This window comes from Leptidea sinapis, chromosome 7 (assembly GCF_905404315.1).
Source record: "Leptidea sinapis chromosome 7, ilLepSina1.1, whole genome shotgun sequence".
NCBI classification, from domain to species: Eukaryota; Metazoa; Arthropoda; class Insecta; order Lepidoptera; family Pieridae; genus Leptidea; species Leptidea sinapis.
This window is the reverse complement of record NC_066271.1, coordinates 15,844,652-15,864,056: the sequence shown is the minus strand read 5'-3', so window position 1 is coordinate 15,864,056 and position 19,405 is coordinate 15,844,652. Positions and strand designations below refer to the sequence as shown.

The 19,405-nt window shown below is 36.2% G+C and overlaps 1 protein-coding gene and 1 long non-coding RNA gene across 2 annotated transcripts; both read right to left on the bottom strand.

Annotated features, from left to right (window-relative positions):
* Nucleotides 1-206: 206 nt before the first annotated feature.
* Nucleotides 207-1,162, bottom strand: LOC126965351 (uncharacterized). The gene is made up of 2 exons (XR_007729528.1): nt 1,019-1,162; nt 207-503 (listed from the first exon to the last, which is right to left on the bottom strand). It is a non-coding gene; the product is annotated as an uncharacterized LOC126965351 (long non-coding RNA).
* A 719-nt stretch (nt 1,163-1,881) lies between these two features.
* On the bottom strand, nt 1,882-11,243 carry LOC126965336 (cytochrome P450 4C1-like). The gene is made up of 4 exons (XM_050808880.1): nt 11,126-11,243; nt 10,164-10,232; nt 9,424-9,592; nt 1,882-2,042 (listed from the first exon to the last, which is right to left on the bottom strand). The coding sequence occupies exons 1-4, from the start codon at nt 11,216-11,218 to the stop codon at nt 1,882-1,884; spliced, it is 492 nt and encodes a 163-aa protein (XP_050664837.1). The 5' UTR covers nt 11,219-11,243.
* Between the last annotated feature and the right edge of the window lie 8,162 nt (nt 11,244-19,405).

Genomic DNA, 19,405 nt, shown 5'->3' with positions numbered 1-19,405 from the left:
ATATTTAATACCCATCCCTAGAAAAGTGCTCAACGCCGTTAAAGAAGTTTTCACTTCAAAAACAAAATTGAAGATTTGAAAAACATTGTTACTAACGAAATATTTTTATTAAAACAACGAAATATCAATACATACTATACTACTACTAAATTAAAATTTATAAGAAAATATCTAAGAGTATGGATGTAAGGAGATAAAGCTCTAAATAAAATAAATAAATACACATTCTGCTGAGTGAATGTAGATAAAGCATTCCTTATTATAGGTAGATACATATTTATTATCAAATACTATACATACATTATTATTATTATATAGGTCTAGGATCCCAATGAGCAGTATTTCTTTATCGCAGAGCTAACTTAATGCGGATAGGATCATCGGTTCTGAGGACCAGGTCTACTTTCATGGTTGGCTTGAAGTTCTTGACAGTGGGGAATAACTTGAAGTTAGGACCATCTCACTCAGCATGTATTTTATCTCTTGCATCGCGAAGCGCTGACCTGATCAGTAAATCAATAAGCAATTGTAAATTTAATTAATGATGATGTTCATTAAGACCATCTGAAACCTATTAGAATTATTTAATATCATACATCGGGCACACTAAAAGTTTTGCACTTCTAGCTAATCGGAACTATTTGAATTTCGAATGTTATATTTTTTGAAACATTGCAACCTTCTTAGTGATAAAAAAAACAATTGGCTGGAAATCATTTGTCAATTGTTTTTATTACGCGTCAAAGTTCTACGTACGCAACAAAAATGGAATTAAGTCGAAAAGATTTTAGAGCGATGAATTTTTATGATTCTCTCCGCAAGACTATGCCGCTCGTCTTCAAAATGCTTTTCGGAAAGAAGCACCTTGGTTGAGCACCGTGAGGCGATGGTTTGCTGAATTTGAGGGAGGTCGGGTTTCTTTACATGACGAATTTCGTGAAGGGCGGCCTTCAACTGCCGGCCACGAAAATAATGTGGCTACTGTTAAGCGGCTAATTGAAGAAAAACCTCGGATTACCTATGAGACAATTCCGGTGTCTGTGTCAATGATTTCTGTTTTTCCCCAAAATCAAAGATTTGATGAGAAGTTTCACTTTTACCAATTCCGAAGAGGCAGTAATAGAGTTCACTCAGCACGTAGCAAAAAATGCATTCAGATCTGTGGTCCTCCTGTTTTAAAAAATGGTTCGATCACCTGAAAAAACGTTTAAAATGTAAAGGAGAGTATTTTGAAAAGCAATAAACATAATATTTTGGTTACTACTTGTTGTTTTTTTGAGTTACGCAAACTTTTAGTGTGACCTACGTAGAAGAGTTGAAAGTAGTAATTCGTATAAATTTTACGTAGTCTTAGGACTTATGTAATTTTAATGGCTATGTTGACAAGTACTTCCCCGGGGCGTAAAAAGAATAGGGGAGTCCCAGGCACAATGAAGGTGGATGACGTAAGGGGCGACTAAGGGCCTTTTAGAAGTGGGACAGTCACGCTGCCGTCTTATGACGTCAGCACAATCGGGCCAGACTCGTCCGGATAACTGTCTTATTAATAACCCTATGAAAAGTTACTCCAAAATTAAAATAACTTCTCAATGTGATGTAATTCTGTAATGACAAAGGTAAGATTAAGAAAAAAGTTTTAAATTTGGAATAACTTTACTTCGCGTTTATTAATAACACAGTAAATGTAAAAATATGTCATTACGGCGAACTTTTTTTTGTTTTTGTTATAAAGTCAAAGTTATAATGTTGTGTTGTGTCCTGAGCGACACTGTACGCTGATACTGATACGCCCTAACCATTACACATGGTTAGGGCGTATCACGAGGACGACTTGCTCGTCTGGTCACTTTTTCTCGTAAAAAATAACTTGCCTATACAGTTTCAAGGGCCAGCACTGAACGGTATGAATGTGAAGTTCATCTTCTCCCCGCTCAGGAACCGCTCAGGCCTGAACTGCTCGGGCTCAGGGAACAGATCCTCGCGACGATGGAGGTCGTAGATGTGAAGGATCACTTCATCACCCTTTGTCACTTTAATGTCATCTGAAAATATTTAAGAAAGGAGAAAATTTTTTTGTTCGACGAATGGGCCCACCTCGAAATCTGGTGTAAAGTATTGAAACATATTGATTTATTCCTTTAGTTCGAAATGGTCTGACCGGAATACTGAAAAATACGAATGTGAACGTCAAAATAACCTAAAAATCATAAAGATAAAATATGTTAATAATAACATATTATGTAATATATTAAGCAAACACAAAGGGCTATAATTAAATAGCGACTATCTGTTATCAAAATAAACAGAGCCTGTAGGAAGAGTAAGGATACAGCTGATAAAAGATGATTTACAATGATGCACAGAACAAATGTTCACCACAAAAGTATATTAATAGTCCCAGGCGTGTGCACACCCCAATATTTCAGTTTAGCAGTTATGGCACTAACCATAACCACTAAACCAGAAAGCTTACCAAATATACTTAACAACCATCATTATAATAATTTCAAAGTCGTGTCTTAAAATAAATATTTCATATAAATACTATTGAGGTAAGGTTTTGTACACTGTTTATCAAAGGAAGAAAAAACACATTGTCAATATAGTATAAATATTTAGTAGTAATCATCATTTTCAAATCATCTCTTATAATTGGAATCTCATCCAGAAACGATGTAGGTGGCTCAATCTCTACTTGATGCCGTGCCCTAAATACACAACAGACATTTCATCTGCACAGCAACCAACAGTACATCTATCCACCTAACAATTGCAACAGTATCCGCCAATCTAGTATCAGAAATCGATGGGTCAACCAAAACATATGTTATAATTTTTTCTACTTGTGTGCCCTGATTGTAATTTGTTTGCTACCCCGTAGAAGATATTTATTTTGACTAAACTCATAGATGATAAGTTGCCAGAATTCTTAAATTTTGTATTCTCTGGAGGCGCAGTTCAAGTCTCCAGGTATCTCAGACGCTAAATGTTTCCGCACATTACGATGAAATCGTACAGCACTGTTTACACAGCGACTCTCTGTAGAATAATATGCCGTAGATGCGATATTAAAATCTATGAAATAAACCAAATAATTATAATAATGCAAAGAAAACTTTCACGCAACGGAAAATACAGAATTCTGTTTTGACAACATAAAAATCAAAATGACATGCACACATCACAATCTAATATATAAAATTCTCGTGTCATGGTGTTAAACATTGAACTCCTCCGAAACAGCTTGACCGATTCTCATGAAATTTTGAGTGCATATTGGGTAGGTCTGAGAATCGGACAACATCTATTTTTCATCCCCCTAAATCTTAAGGGTGGTCCACACGATTTTTCTTGACATTTTTTTTAAATTGATTTGATTATGAGTCAGCATTAAAAATACATACAATCCATCTACGATCAACAGTTACTTTTGTATCGCGATTTTAATATCGGCAATACAACGTTTGCTGGGTCAGCTAATATATTTATATAGACTTTGCCTATGTTAATTTATTCCATTGCACGGTAATATTAGACTATATACTTATTGCTAAATTAGTTAAACCTCTAAAACACTAATTAAAATGAGGTTCATGGATCTTGGATTCAATAGATATTTGTTACTTTTCAAAAGCCTATAATCACTGTTACCACCACTGTTTTTGCCATAGTCCATAACTGGACATGGATACAAGAAATGTGTCAAGTGTTGCCTTTTTATTATAATTTTATGATCCCGGTTAGATTTTACAATAAAATATGGCCTGTTGACAATAGTACATTAGTTACAATTTTACTAACATAATACGATTAATAAACATCACCATGTCCGGTGAGCCCAAAAAAATTATCTCCTTTATCGAAAACATACTACTTATTTAGAATCCCGATAAATATACGAAACTGAATAATTGCTCAAGCAAAATTAAATAGCTCAAATGCCGAAGTTATTGCTAACTATGAGACACAGTTCGCTGACAGACAGTCTTAGTTTTACGCGGTGTCCTACGTGGGCGAATCAACGCGAACGCGAAGCGGCGCGGCGCGGCGCGAAAACAACAAACATTCGAAACCTATTGAAGTGATCTACGTGACCAAACGCACGTGGGGTGCGGTGCGGAGCGGCGCGAAATGAAGCGAACGCGATCAGTTGGCTTGATATTTTCGGGCGACGTGGACGCGTCGGCCATATTTTTTTCAAGCAAAAATTAAGTAGTAATGTCGGAAGTAGAACATCTTATTATTGCTATCCAAGAACGTCCTACATTATGGGACAAAAGGAATAAAAGTTACCACAACCGTTTATTATCGCACCGCGAATGGGAGGCTGTGGCTAAGATAATTGGGACTACAAGTAAGTACAACATATTTCATTCTTAGCAAAGGATGTTGCTCAAAATACAGTTTAAAGTTTTCTCTTGCCTGTGCGGCTGCTCGTGATGTAGCATTGTATCTTCTTTGAGAATTATGTCTTTGTGTTTGTGACATATTTTCATATGTTTTTCGGAAAGACATTAACTCATTCTCATTTATTGATTCAAGATCCCTTATAATATTGTGTAGTAAACATATGGCTTTGACGATATGAACTGCATTTGTAACATTCGTTTCGATAGATTATGTAGAATTCTGAATTTAGAAGTTATTGAACCAAAAGAACATTCCACCACCATTCTGGCTCGAGATAAGCGATAATTATAATTATCTTTGGCGTCCCCTTTAACCGTTGATTTTTCTGGAAAAGGTCGCAATAGGTATTTCTTTAGAGGAAACGCCGCATCTCCAAGGAGCACATACGGAGCTATGATATTAGAGCCCGGTAATACTTGTTCTTTAGGTATTCCTTGTTCTATTGCTATTCGAAAGGGGCATTCCTCAAAAACACCGGCATCGTTGTCTTTTCCATAGGAACCCACATTTATCATTACAAACTTATAATTTGCGTCAGTGACTGCTAACAACCCAATCGAAAAAAAGGATTTGTAATTATAATACATGGAACCACTCTTTTTTGGTTTTATTATGCGAATGTGCTTTCCGTCAATACATCCAATGCAATTAGGAAACTGCCATCTGTCCCAAAAACATTGCGCTATGTTTTTAAAGCTATCTTATGAAGGTTCGGGCATGTGTTTCCTAACTAATTGAGTCCATATAGCTTTGCAAACTTGTGGTACGATTGTAGAAATAGCAGATTTTGAAATTCTGAACGAGAAAGCGAGTTGCCGAAATTGTATACCTGTGGCCAAATACCTGAAATAATGCAAAATATTAAGTTATAATTCCTATTCTTTTTTCAGGTGAAATGACTAAGAAAAAATGGAAAAATTTGAGAGACACGTTTAGTAAAGAATTAAAAAAAAATCCTAAGCCACGTTCTGGGACTGACGCCGATAATGAGCCGAAGTATACAGGCACATGGCCACATTTTGAGGCCATGTCTTTTTTAAAAGTAGTTCTGAAAACCCGACAAACAGAAGGGAATATTATATCACAAGACTCCGAAAGCAATTCAGTAGATCTGTCAGTGTATTCAGACGCGGCTAGTCCAGAATAGATATTCAACATGAACGCATCTGACAATGACAACACCCAGCTCCCTGAATCTGCGTCTATTTTAGAAGAAATACCACAGAACATGTCCATAGATAACAGCCTTCGACAAGATCGTCCACCTTCGCCCTCGTTGCCAGGACCTTCGCCTTCATCCTCGTTGCCAGCTATCACAAGGCAAACACGCAAAAGAAAAGATATAAGTCTCGAAGCATTTCTCGATATTGAGAGAGAAAAAATGAAAATTCTTCGCGAAGATCAACCAGATAATACTGACGACGACCTTCTTTGGTTCAAATCAATATTACCTTACATGAAACAGTTGCCATCACTCAACAAATTACATTTTAGAACGCAGATGCAGGACCTTCTTCTAATGGAGCTGTCAAAGTTAAACCCACCACAATCCAGTGCTCAACAACATGGCTATTACACATCTTTGTGAAAGTATTGCAATTATGTACATACTTACTAATTAAACTTAATTAATATTATATATAATCTCTAACATTTATTTCATAGTTTATTATTTCATAGTTTTCTTACCTCAAAGTCACCATAAGTCGTTCTCTTACAGAAATAGGTTCCTGAAAATTTGTTGTAGTAAATTGCAGAACAGGTTTAATGGCTTGTACAATATAGTCAAACGTTGTAGGTAACATTCGACAATATTCCTTGAACAACAGGGGTTGAGTACGTAAATCCTGGTACAAATTATGAAATTCCCCATGAGTATGCCTTTCTAAGTACACAGTATTAGTTCCACTTCTCTGCTTTATACACTTCTTCAATATCTCATATTTAAGATATGAATTTTCCAACAACATTAGCTTCCGTCCGTCCATGGCAAATGATTAATGCTAACTGAACTGAACGGCGGCGGAGGGCGCGGAGGGGACGGTTCGCGCGCACGTAGGACAGAGTAGCCGCATCGCTCCGCACCGCATTAAATTCGCATCGGATCGCTTCGCAATGATTCGCCCACGTAGGACACCGCGATAGGGTTGCGCTAGCAACCCTTCGGATGCGGAACTCAAAGAAAGAGTAGCCAATCAAATTTTTCAGGTAGATTTATAAAAAATAGGTCATAACACTCCCGTACAAAGACACGCCACGTCAAAGGGGGCTGAATGGATCTCTGTTAAATCACCATTTAGAGAGAAAAATCATTAAATTTTCCACATGAAGTCTTGATAAGAACTACATTTGATAACATATTTATGAAAATACTTTTTTAAGTATCCACGGCATCCATATAAGGCATCCACACAGATGGTTATAATGTATAAGCGTTTTTTGGGAAGTTTTTGGTAGGGGTCCAAATCATCCATCAATGTCTCTATGGGTTATTCTCGGAGCATTTGATGTTACAAATTTTCACAAATCTGGATGGTAAATGCTTCTTAGTCTATTCACAAATTGAGAAAACCTGCGTCAAAGTGCCACGTAAACTTGCATCATAAACTGCATAAATATTTTAGTTTTACCTTGATTTACACACTAAACACTCTTTCTATTCTAAACTTGAAGTTTCTATATCTGCTAGAAATGATTTTAAGTTTTGGTGATCGGTCAGTCAGTCAGTCAGTGATTGACAAAATTAAGAAAGTTGACTAGTTATAATTCTTAAGCTACTGGTTCAAATAGAATTAAATTTGAAATATACCGTGTTTAAACAATGTCTACTTGTTTACTGGAAATTCAGGCTTCTAATTTTTTCCACAACAAAGTAGGGGGTCGATAATGGCCTGAATTGCTTCGAGAAAAGTTTGGTACGACCGTGCCAATATGTGTCATATTTTCATTACTGCTCTCAGGTATTCCCGTGATATCGACGCTGTAAAGTAATTTTTCTTGTTGTGAATCATTTAACTTTTTTTTTATAATCGTTAATGGTACTAGTAAGCTCTTTGTTAAATTGCATATTTTGTTCTTGTACCTGTACTGTTATGGAAGTTGAGAAACTCGCTCCTCGATACTGTCAAGCCTCGTACTGAACTAGCTAACAAGTGTTGACAATCGAGTCATATCTTGCCTGAAGCTCGTCAGCACGGTACGCAGTAGCTTTATTTCCTGCACTAGTGAAGACCCTTCCCGCAGCTCCGTATCCAAGTAGACGTCGTCTTCTTCATCCCGGACGCGTTTTCTCCCTATTGGTCTGCAAGGCTTAGGCTTGCAAGTAGTGCACATCCACTGCTTGTTTGTTCTTGCATCCGGGCTCAAATTATTGCATTGTTTGGGATAAGTTACCCCACATTTATTACATTTAGCGCCATCTGTGCTGGCGAAGAATTTTCCACATATATTGCATTTGTTTGTCATTGTAAACGGTCGCTCGATATATTGGTCTCGTATCTAGTAGATTACTAAAATGTCACTAGATGACAGTTATTGGCAAACTGTATTTATAAATATTTTATATTAGTAATATTTACGTTAATTGTTCGTATTTAGTGGAATTTGTAAGAACAGAAACAGCACACAGAAACAACAAATAATGGAATCAGGGACCAAAATTAACAGTTAGTGGATGTTCAAAACTTTAAGATTACTTATGTTTCAAAACTTGAGGGTATATTAATTAACAGCTGATCAATTATCAGATTTATATAGAACTTTTTACACATAGATAACACTTCACGTACTAGTAATTGCAATATAAATTCATTTTTAAACAGGTTATTTTAATGTTTTAGTTACTTTAAGTAATTTTAATAACAACTTAATCGGGAACTGCGTACCTACTGTCACTAGAACTGTCTGTTTGCTTAGGTGTTTTCGTAAAAATAACGACTTATGAACACCTCCATTGATGTTTGATTTGACAGGAGCACATAGTACAGGTTTTTAATTTTGATTTTTCTCTCCTGTTTGGGGTGGAGTCCGCGTTACTATTATGTTAAGTCTGGAAAGAGCTCAAAGAGCTATTCTAAAGATAATGCTTTATAAACCTATCTTATACTCTTACAACCTACTTTACCCAGAATGCCAAGTTTTAACGGTCCGGCAACTATATATTCTTCAAGGTATACTAAGAAAATATGCGACCCTACCCCTCAACGTGACTGTTCTTGAACGACGCCTCACCTAAATATGTCCCATAATAAAATGTAAAACGGCCTTCGCGAAACGTCAATATGATGCTCTCTCCTCTAAACTTTAGAATAAGATTCATGAGAAGACTTTTATCTACACACTAAGCAATTTTGAGGTTAAAAAGAAAACCACCGCCTATCTTAAACAATTATCATATTCAGAAACGGAAAGTCTACTGTAACCTGCTCACTAAGAATTACACACAATAATTTTTTCAATAAAATGCATGAAAAACATAAAACAACGTTGTGAAACTTGGCTTGCAGATTATTTACAAAAATGACCGTTATTAGGTCTCCTAAAATGTATAAAAATTTGGAACTAATTCAAAAAAAAAACTGATAAAAATAATGATCACAAAGGAAGCAGGCGGGAAATTCGTATTCGAACTAAACTTTAAATTTTCAAAAAAATTATATAATATAATACCCAGTATAAATAGAACGAAAAATACAAATGCAACATACAATAATTAAGAATCAGTAATAGTTTAGTAGTAATAACAATTAACAATTAATATTGCCAAAAATATTGGCTTTTTTGAAAATGCCTAAAAAACTTCATAACTCTAACCTGGTTCACTTTTGCATTATGCATATGGGGGTTTATTAAACTTATCGCTTTCTAACGGTAATCGTCGAATTACCAATAACCCTGTATAGAGAAGAGAAAAACGAAATACTTACATAGCTTTTCCCAGAAATCATGACGTTGTAGAAATTCCATAACTTATTTTGACTCGATGGTGCGATGATAGATGGAAAACTATCATACCTAACATAAAATCTTCTTCAATTATCCTCCCAATGAAGGGTACGCTAGGGTACAGCCTCAGTATCTCTTTTATAGTGGCCTCCAAATACTTCATCTCAGCCAGATCGCTCAAAGTTGCAGTTCGCATAGAATCACCAAATATACTTTTGCACTCATCGTGTATAAGATCCTACAAATTATTTTATATATACACAAAATCTTATATTATATTGTGATAAAACCAAACCGTAGGCAGAGTAAGTAAAAATGTATTAAGGACATCTTCGCGAGAAATAAGTGACGAAAAGGCGGTACAGTGCGGACAGAGGGCACTGTTGAATTATAATAGTTTAATAATATCATGAGTTTATTTTAATCTTCCTTTTAATTACTTATGAATTATGTTCAATTAGTTCTGTTAAACGTTAAATTTATTTTTAAATATGATTGTTTTCTGTTGTTTTAAAAAACGGTTTTAAGCTGCAAAAATTCACGTGTGTCATATAGATTTGATCGCAGCGAGGCTACAAATAAGAAAGATCGATCGAAGATTCGTTCGTAAATCCGATGTTGACATGCCTACCTCGAGGCAGCACGCACCAAGTATTTTGCCACAGGTTTTATTTATATAAGAGGAAGCAAACGAGAAGGAGACTCACAAAAAACAGATACCCTCTCTAATATAATTGTTCCTGTTATTATTATGTTAAGTACGCGTAGTGCGACATTTACGTAGACTAGTTAGTTAATGTTATAGTCACCTGCACTTCCTCGTGGTCAGCTAACAGCATGAAGCCAAACGTTAACGCCATTGCAGTGGTGTCGTGACCCTGAAATTATTTAAGTTGAAAGTCATGGAAGAAATGATGAATAAATTAAACTACGTCTAATTAATATCAGCATATGGAACGGACCTTGTTGAGTGGACCATATTATGGGACAAAATTTGTGAGACAATGCAGGGGGCGGGAATTCATTGCAACAATTATAATTGTACTACAATAGTATGTCAAAATTAAGCGGTAGAAGTTTACAGCGAGGTAGCTCGCCAGCTACACGAGGCCCGAGCACTTGTGCAAGTAACAGTTTCCCAGGTTGGTGCGATACGGGTGCAATTAAATAGGTGTGAGAAAATTATTTTATGAGCTTGACTCACAACCGTTACCTTTGCAATATTTAGGGAAGCGAACGACCTGCCCCACCACACTACCACAACAATCACAGTTAATCGATATGACATTGACGAGGCCTGGCATGGTAATTAAAACCAAATAATAAACTCTACTGACACCTCTACCTACACCTACGTACACCTCTTGACAATTCTCAAACATTGATGTGGCAACCTCCGAAATAGTGAAAAGAAATAGAAAATAAAGAAAAAGTACGTGTGAAAAGTATTGTGAAATGTGCATCAAGGTAATATTTTTAGGTTATATAATGATCTTCATCCATAGTCATTCCATTCACTTACTGCCCGAATTCTTGCGAAGCTGTACGTATTAACTCGCTAGAGTTTCTATAGTATTTGTTATAGGACTACTATCCCGACATGCCGTAGGAGTCCTAACCTTGAGTCAACAGTAAGCCAAACGTTCTCCCTCAATTTTTTAGCCTAAAAGCCGGAAACGCTCCCGTAATTCATCGGAGGAAATGACCATCTAACATCAAAGCATCCACATGCGCCTTTATTATTCTGTTTTACAAAAATAGTAACACTCACCTCAAACATAAACGTATTCACTTCCTCCTTTATCCCGCTTAAATCGATTTCACCTTTACTTTCAGCATCAAGTAATAGGTCAAGCAACATCATTCTTCTTCTACCACCATCAACTTCTTCTTCTACCACCATCAACTTCTTCTTCTGTGTCTCTCCTTTTCTTCCTTCTCTCTTCAATAACTCTGTCCGTAAATGAATTATTAGCTTCAAGACATTTTTTGAATCTTTTCCCAATCGGTAGATTATTAAATATTAATTCGGGGTGCAACCAAAATCTTGTTAAACGTATCATTATTATAGATCCGATATTTAAAATGGATTGCTTGGATTCCAATCTATTTGCGTCAATTTTATCACTATTTAAGTTTGTTCCCATTGCAGTTTCTGTAAGTAAATATATTTTAAGACATAGTACACAAAGCAACAAGCTTATAAAGTAGACCTTTCCATATAGTGTTTAGCAGGAAGTTAGTAAAAAGTCGCTCGATGCAAGTGCAGATTTGTATTTCCTACTCGTCCCGAACCGGTACTCGAGATAAAATGAATTACATTCCGCGCTTGTATGTGATGGTTGATGGTTGTAGGTGAGATAAGTGCGAATGCTGTACACCAGTAGTAAACAGTGGTACGAGATGGAGCTTCATCGTCAAAGGCCAATCGTAGTCTATCATAACACGTTCTTGCTAACTTATAAGACATCGAAAGTCTTAAAAAGCCTTTGCACGAAAGTTTCTTCGCGTTAAATTCATGCTGACGTGACACGGACAGTTTTCAATTTGCCGCCAAATCATAAAACAAATGACAATTGAATGAAATAAATTCTCAAAAATTCGCTGAGAATTCCATTTTCAAAGTTTAAGGATTTTTTTTTATTATAGGTATTGTTAACAAGTGGCTAGTTCAAAATGCTTTCAGTGTCACCCAAGCGTACTAGACCAGTGCTGAATCCTGTGAAAATGATATAAAGAGAAAACAAAAAAGTAGGATTGTTTGCGCCATATTTCATTTGCTCGTTTCGGAACGAACTTGTAACTGTCAGTGTCAACGTCAGTTGTCAAGTTCTCGTTTACACTTCCCGCTTCCTCGTCCCTCTTTCCGCACCCCGTTCCCTCTACCCTACCTCGCCCTACACACTCTCTCGCCGGTGGATCACGCGCTCACACACTTGTGCACTCCGCGACCCGCGTAATTTAATAGCGGACACGCCACCTAACTAACCTCATCAGTAACTAAGGGACCTAACCACCAAACACGAACTATACGAAGAAGAAAACTTATGTAAGGGCCATTTTGTCTCCCCCCGGGGCTGAAGAGGAGTACCAGGATTTACCAGGTCAGGTCCCTACGTACCTGTATATCTTACCTCACCCGCACACCCAAGGCCCATCGGAAAAGGTAGAGACTTTTTTTTCGTTTCTTTGCATTTTCTGAAAACATTTACCATAGTAATGTTTATTTTTTTACACCATCAAAAAGTAGATAGAGACTTCAAAGAACAAAAAGCCGACCGACTTTTTTGAAAAAACTGGTATTTTGACGAGAGAAATTTTGATTGAAAATAACGGTTCTTTTCAATATTAAGTCAAAATAAGATGAAAAAAAAAAATTCAAAACCAAAAAATTACAGGGTATTGGGATATAAAAGGGTAACTTTTCACCAAATTTCGCGGACTTTTTTTTTGTAAATGATAAAAATAAAAAACTAAACATTTGGTTATTTTAATTTTTCACATAAATTTTGAGGTTATGCGAGAAAAGTGTACTTAAAAAAAAATTATATCTTAATAAAATAATCACCAACAATTTTTTTCCATAGGACTTGTAATTTCGCCGGAAATCGAGACAAACCGTTTTTTACCTTTAACTTCCCCCCCCCCCCACTTCCACCTTCCGACCTCAGATCGCGCGTAAATTATATTTTATTTCATTTTTGTTACATTCTCTTCCTTTTCAAATGGATTTCATCCTACTATTTTTTTTTTTTGGTTTCAAAAATTATCGACACTGGTCTATAGGTATTTGAATTTTATATTGTTTTAGTATAAGTAACTTCACTGACCGCAAATAGTACTAAGTGTAAAATCACTGATGAAGGGCATCACATTTAGAACATTCTGCTCATTCTGAAGCTGCTGTATCAGCTCGTGCACCATCATCCGGCTAGATTCCTTGAACCGCCACACATCCAGATGATGGGGATGATATCCTAACTTGTGGCGTGTCGTGCGAAGGTGGAATTCGGCGGCAGGAATCAGGTTAAACAGCTCTTCGGAACACTCCCCGTGATAAATGCGGTAGAAGACACACAATGAAGCGACGTCTCTACGCAACGCCAAGCGATCCAACCGTTCGCAGAGCACTGGGTCCCCGACAATTCGAGCTGCTCTACGTTGCACGCGGTCAAATGGATCAAGCTGATACTAGTGTGCGCCAGACCAGAGATGACAGCAATACTCTATGTGTGGCCGGACCTGCGCTTTGTAGAGCGCTAGAATGTGAGCCGGTTTGAAGTTACTTTGCCGAACTTCATAATGATGTAAGGGCTGTGGAGAGCAACCTGGATTTACCTTTACGAAAACAGTTCCTCAATAATTCGTGTTCAATCCTTGGATTTAAATATTATAAGTCGGAATAACAATATTATGCGCAAGCTACCAACCTCGATATCCTTCGGGTTATATAGTTGTAAAACATATCTATTGAATAATTTTACTACGACTCTGTGTCCATATAGGTATTGAAACTGTACTACCTGTTCAAAAATTTGTTCTGAAAAAATACATTTCTATTAGTTTCTTTAGTTATAATGTCCATTAATATAAATAGAGATTCTATCGACACTAGTGCGACCTCTTTAGGGTCACTAAGGAGTATAAACTTATTACATGCGTTCCTTAGTCTGAATAGATGCATGGGCGTAGAATGAAATTTTGTAAAGGAATTAAAGTTAAAACTCGATAAGATACAATTAGACCAGTGTCTAAAATTTTAGATAAAAAAATAAAATAATAAATTCTTTTTTTTTCACGAAATTTGGTGAAAATGTCCCTTTTATGTCCCAAATACACTTTAATTTATTAAAATTGAAATATTTATTTTTTCACCTTATTTTGATTTAAATATCGAAAATTCACCCGTAAAAATATCAGCTTTTTTTTCAAAAAAATGGTCTTTTTCTGTTTTCGTCAAAATCTCAACTTACCGATAGGTTAAAAAAATATTAAAATTAGTTTCGAAAAAGATAAAAACAAAAAACCAAAAAACTTGGTTTTAGAATTTTTCACATAAATTTTGAGGTTATCTCAAAAAATTGTAAAAACAAAAGTTGTAGATCCTTTTATTACCTACAACTTTGCTATCTGCCTTTTTCCAAAGGCTTGCAGTTTTGCCGGAAATCGAGATAAACAATTTATTACCTTAAAACACACCCCCCCCCCCCCCCTTTTTCACTTCCCGACTTCAGATCGCCCGTAATTCATTTTTCTTTTCATTTTTGTTATATTCTCTTCTGTTTGCAATGGGTTTCACATATTATTATATAAATATTCAAACACAAAATACCAAGTCTATGAGGTTCCAGGATACACCAGGAAGTACCCGGAAAATAGCCAAAAATCGGAATATATCGTATTTTTATCAGATCAAAACGAAAGAAAATCATTTTCTGAGAAAGATAGGCTAGCCATGCCATTCGCAAGCATTGCATCACTGAAATACTGCACTTATAATCCATCAACAGATACAAAATAGGAATTGCTTACATTCGATTTATCAAGTAATGCAAAAGTATTTCTGCAGAACAAAAAATTATAGAAGAGATTGGCCTAAAAGTTACAATTCCAGCAATTGACACCGAGGTGACCGGCGTCCTCACGTCCGTCCCAATGGACCTATCAAACAAGAGAATATCTGCTCTTGTTGGCAGCTCAAGGAATTTTATACAAGTAAGGCGTTTCATGCGTCTTGTAAGGAGTAAGGACTGTGCGGCCTCGTACCAGCTAACTCAGACCGTCGCCGTGACGTTCGCATCAAGAGTTACCTCAGTATGTATACCTTGACTCTTGGAGGCACGAGGTAAGCAAGGTTTTAGTCTGCTTTTTTATTTAATGAATAAATACGCCACTAGCTGTTTAGACTCTGGGGTCATTTTTCATTATTTTCATCGAAATGTAATGACGAAATTGACAGAAAAATCCTTTTTGCTTATTTATTTAATAGTCCGGTCAAATTAGACCTTTTTGGTCGAATGCCGTTAGTAATAATTTCTTGTCGAGTAGAATTACTATTTTTAAAAACTTCAGCACATTCAATTAAATTTTGTTTCTCAAATAGTTTGAAGACTGTTATTTTACCCTTCCTGTAAAATGCAGATGTCGTATCACAGCCAGTTATTGCGTGTAAAAATAGTATATGATTTTGACACTTTGCAAAAGTAGATAAACTTTTTGATGAATACATTTCCGATTGATGTTGAGCTTTTCCTGGTTTTAAGAAGAAAATAGTTTTTTCAGTTTGAGTTCGAGCAGTCAGTAATACGAGTAAGTCTATATCTTCACCAACAACAATAGTTGTATTTGTCAAATTGAATTGCTCAATTGCTGTTTCAATTATCAATACATCAGCATCATGGTTTCTCAAGGTTTCAATGGCGTATAAATTAAGGGACTGGGCTTCATTTTACCTGATATTCTTATAGTTATAACTTATGTTTATTTTATATTAGTAGTGAAGTTACAATAACCGATAGCAAAAATATTTTAACATATATTACAACTATAGAGATGTATATATACGTGGCGCACTCATACATATTATGACGATTACAACTCAAAAACGGTGGCTCGTAGAAAAAAAGTATTAATTAATTTTTTGTAGATAATTTTATGATCTCCAATTTTTGTCTGAGATATTTTTATGATAAAACTTACCGTTTTGCTGAAAATCGCAAAAAAACTCATTTTTTTACCTTTGACCTTGAATAAAATTTTTTCCTTACAGGGGAAAGATGGGGAACATTCAAATTTGGTTTTAATGATTATTTCAAACAATCTTACCGATTTTCAGCTTGGTGGGAATTTAGGTAAATTCGAATGTCTAATTTGACCCGACTATAAAGTATTATGATGATACAAGCTACATAGAATTATGAACAGGTAATCGTCTGACGTTTGGAGCTGCTGACATTAGTTGGCGCGCAATTTATTCGTAAATTAGTGAAAAAAGTGTAATCCCGGACATAAAAAGTGGAAATATTAGTGTAATATAATTTTACCTGTGACATACAGTGTTATACCAGTGTGTAAAGTCTATTTATTGCATAAAACCCCGAAATAGTTCTACCACCAGTGGTTTTTTTTTTCTGCTTACCCACATTTAAATCTTCATTCAATAAAAATAATTTAATCATCTTCGTGCTACTATTGCCATCTAGTACACCCATAGCAAATTAAAAAAATAATTTATAATGGCAAAGTGCAACAACTGTGGAAGGTTCTTCGCAGAGGGGTCAGATGGCGCTAAGTGTAAAAAATGTTCAGTGCTATTCCATAAGACGTATTATCCGGATGCTCGAAATAATAACAAGTGGAGTTGCAAGGATTGTAACATGAGCATTAAAACTAAGGAAGCTTGCAGGGAGGTGAATACCTCTAGCTCCCAGGAAGAGGACACCAGTAGTCCCAGGTCAGGCAATCCACCTTCACTCGCGGAGGAAATGAAGCTTTTGCGGTCTGAGATTACAATTCTTCGACTCGAAATGTCTAAATATACGTCAGTTGTGGAAAAACTTACCAATAGAATGGACAGTATTGAGGAACGAATAAACCGACTTGAGACAAAATTTTGTGCCGACCAGGATCAGCTGAAGCAATGTTCAGAGGTCAACGAGACTATTGACAGCTTAAAAAAACAGCTAAATGACTCGGAACAAGATAAGTTGCTAAACGATGTCGAGATCTCAGCTCTCCAGGAAAATAATGGGGAGAATCTGTTACACGTTGTCATTACACTCGCTCAAAAGATAGGGTTTAGTCTCGAGGAACGTGATATAGTGAAAGCATATAGGCTCGGTGCACGCATCAATGCTGTGGAATCCAGGGGAGCCGGCTCCGAAGGAACCCGACGGCCGCGCGCCGTAGTGGTGCGACTCACACGCCGATACCTGCGCGATGAGTTCCTGCACGCGGCGCGCGTCCGGCGTGGAGTGGACACCATGGGAATGGGCTTAGGGGGAGAACCGCGCTTTTTGGAGTATAATGGCATATTACCGGATTACCAGTCAGGGTTTAGAAAACACCGAGGGACAACTACAGCGTTAATGGACGTTGTTGACAATATTCTTACTGCACAAGATGATGGAAAGGGTACGATTTTATTACTACTTGATTACTCGCGCGCATTTGATACCATAAATTCGAGTCTGCTGCTCTCCAAACTAAGTTACTATGGATTGAGTCCGAAAACAATAAAATTGTTCCACAGTTACCTAAGTAATCGAACCCAAACTGTAGTCATTACACAGGAAGATGGAAGTAGGTCATTCTCTGATTGTAATGCTCTTGAGCGCGGAGTACCTCAGGGATCAATATTAGGACCGCTATTATTTATCTTGTATAGTGCCGATGTAGTTAAAAACATTAAACATTGTAAATATCAAATATATGCAGATGATATTCAACTTGACATAACTTTCAAGCCAAACGAGATGTCAGATGCAGAAAAAAATATTAATTTAGATGTCAGCCAAATCTATACTTGGTCGGTAAATAATTCACTGGTTCTTAATCCATCTAAGACCAAATTTATGATACTGGAAACCCCTAAAGTCGTTGAAAAATTGAACGTTACAATCCTAAAATAGTTATTAATAATAAAGTTATTGAGCGAGTTCATGAGGTTCGTAATCTAGGATTAATATTTGAAGAGAATCTTAGATTTGAGAAACATATAAACTCTACTGTTGCGAACTGTTTTTATCGTTTAAAAGTACTCTACCGCATTAGGAACTATTTAAATACAAATCTACGTGTCAGGTTGTGTGATGCTTTGGTACTCTCAAACTTTAATTAAAATGACACTACGTATGGTCCTAGACTACAAGCCCGCACCAAAAGTACTATACAGCGAGTGCAAAATGCCTGCGCCCGGTTTTGTTGGAATATTCCACACAGATCTCATGTGAGTCCGTATCTTAGAGAAGCCAATATTCTGAACATGGAAAGTCGCAGACAGCTACACTTCGCTTGTATGATTTTTGGAGTTATAAAGACAAACACGCTTGCATATCTCTATTCGAAACTTTTATGGACAAATGAGGGCAGGGTGTTGAATTTTATAACAAGGAACATTGTAAAGGCTAAGCTTTGTCCTCCCAAGCATCACACTGCGGCTTTCAGGGGAAGTTTCAAGTACAATGCCACCAAGTGCTGGAATAATTTACCACCGCCGCTACGGGGTTTCTATACAGTCTCGAATTTTAGAAAAAAAATACAAAAAATACTTATTAATGACCAATACCTCCCTACATCTCCTGCCTTGGTGAACACTGTTTAAATTTCATTGTATTATATAAAATAGCTTTTCGTATTTATTATTATTTTTTCTTCCTTATATATTTACACATATACGTTTTTTATTATTTTTGTTATTGTCATTATTTATTTTTAGTTACATTTTTTTTGTTAATCATATTTTTTTTTCTCATAATAATTATTTTAGTGCCACAATTAATTATATTTTACATTTAAAAATATGTCAGTTCAGCTCCAAATTTCACACAATGGGGTCACTGAAAATCAGTGTTGTGCTCATAGTGTATGGACACAACTATAACTGAGTGGACTCCAGTTTTGGAAGACTGCCACATCAAGTTTTGCTTTTGTTTCTTTTGTATTAAGTTAAGTAAGTTAAGTATTAGATTAAGCATATATTTTGTTCTCTTTAACTTTTTTGTGTGAATGTGTCAGTTTTTCTTCCGAAATAAATTCATTTTCATTTTCATTTTTTCATTTTCAAATTATTTGAAGATGCCAGTGAAACAGGTTATTTAACGAGGTGCCCGTTTTACCTGTTAAGCTTCAGGTCTGGGTGGGACAGATGAGCTACCTTGCCCCACTGTGGGTACGGCCATATATAGACGTCACAGACGTATAGATGGATAATGAATTCCTCCCAATACCTATACAAATAAGTAATTGAATTTTCTTACCTTGTGTAAGCCAAATGAAGCTAAGGGCAGCTCCAAAAATTGGCAGTTTTGGAGGACCAGGAAGCTTGGATAGT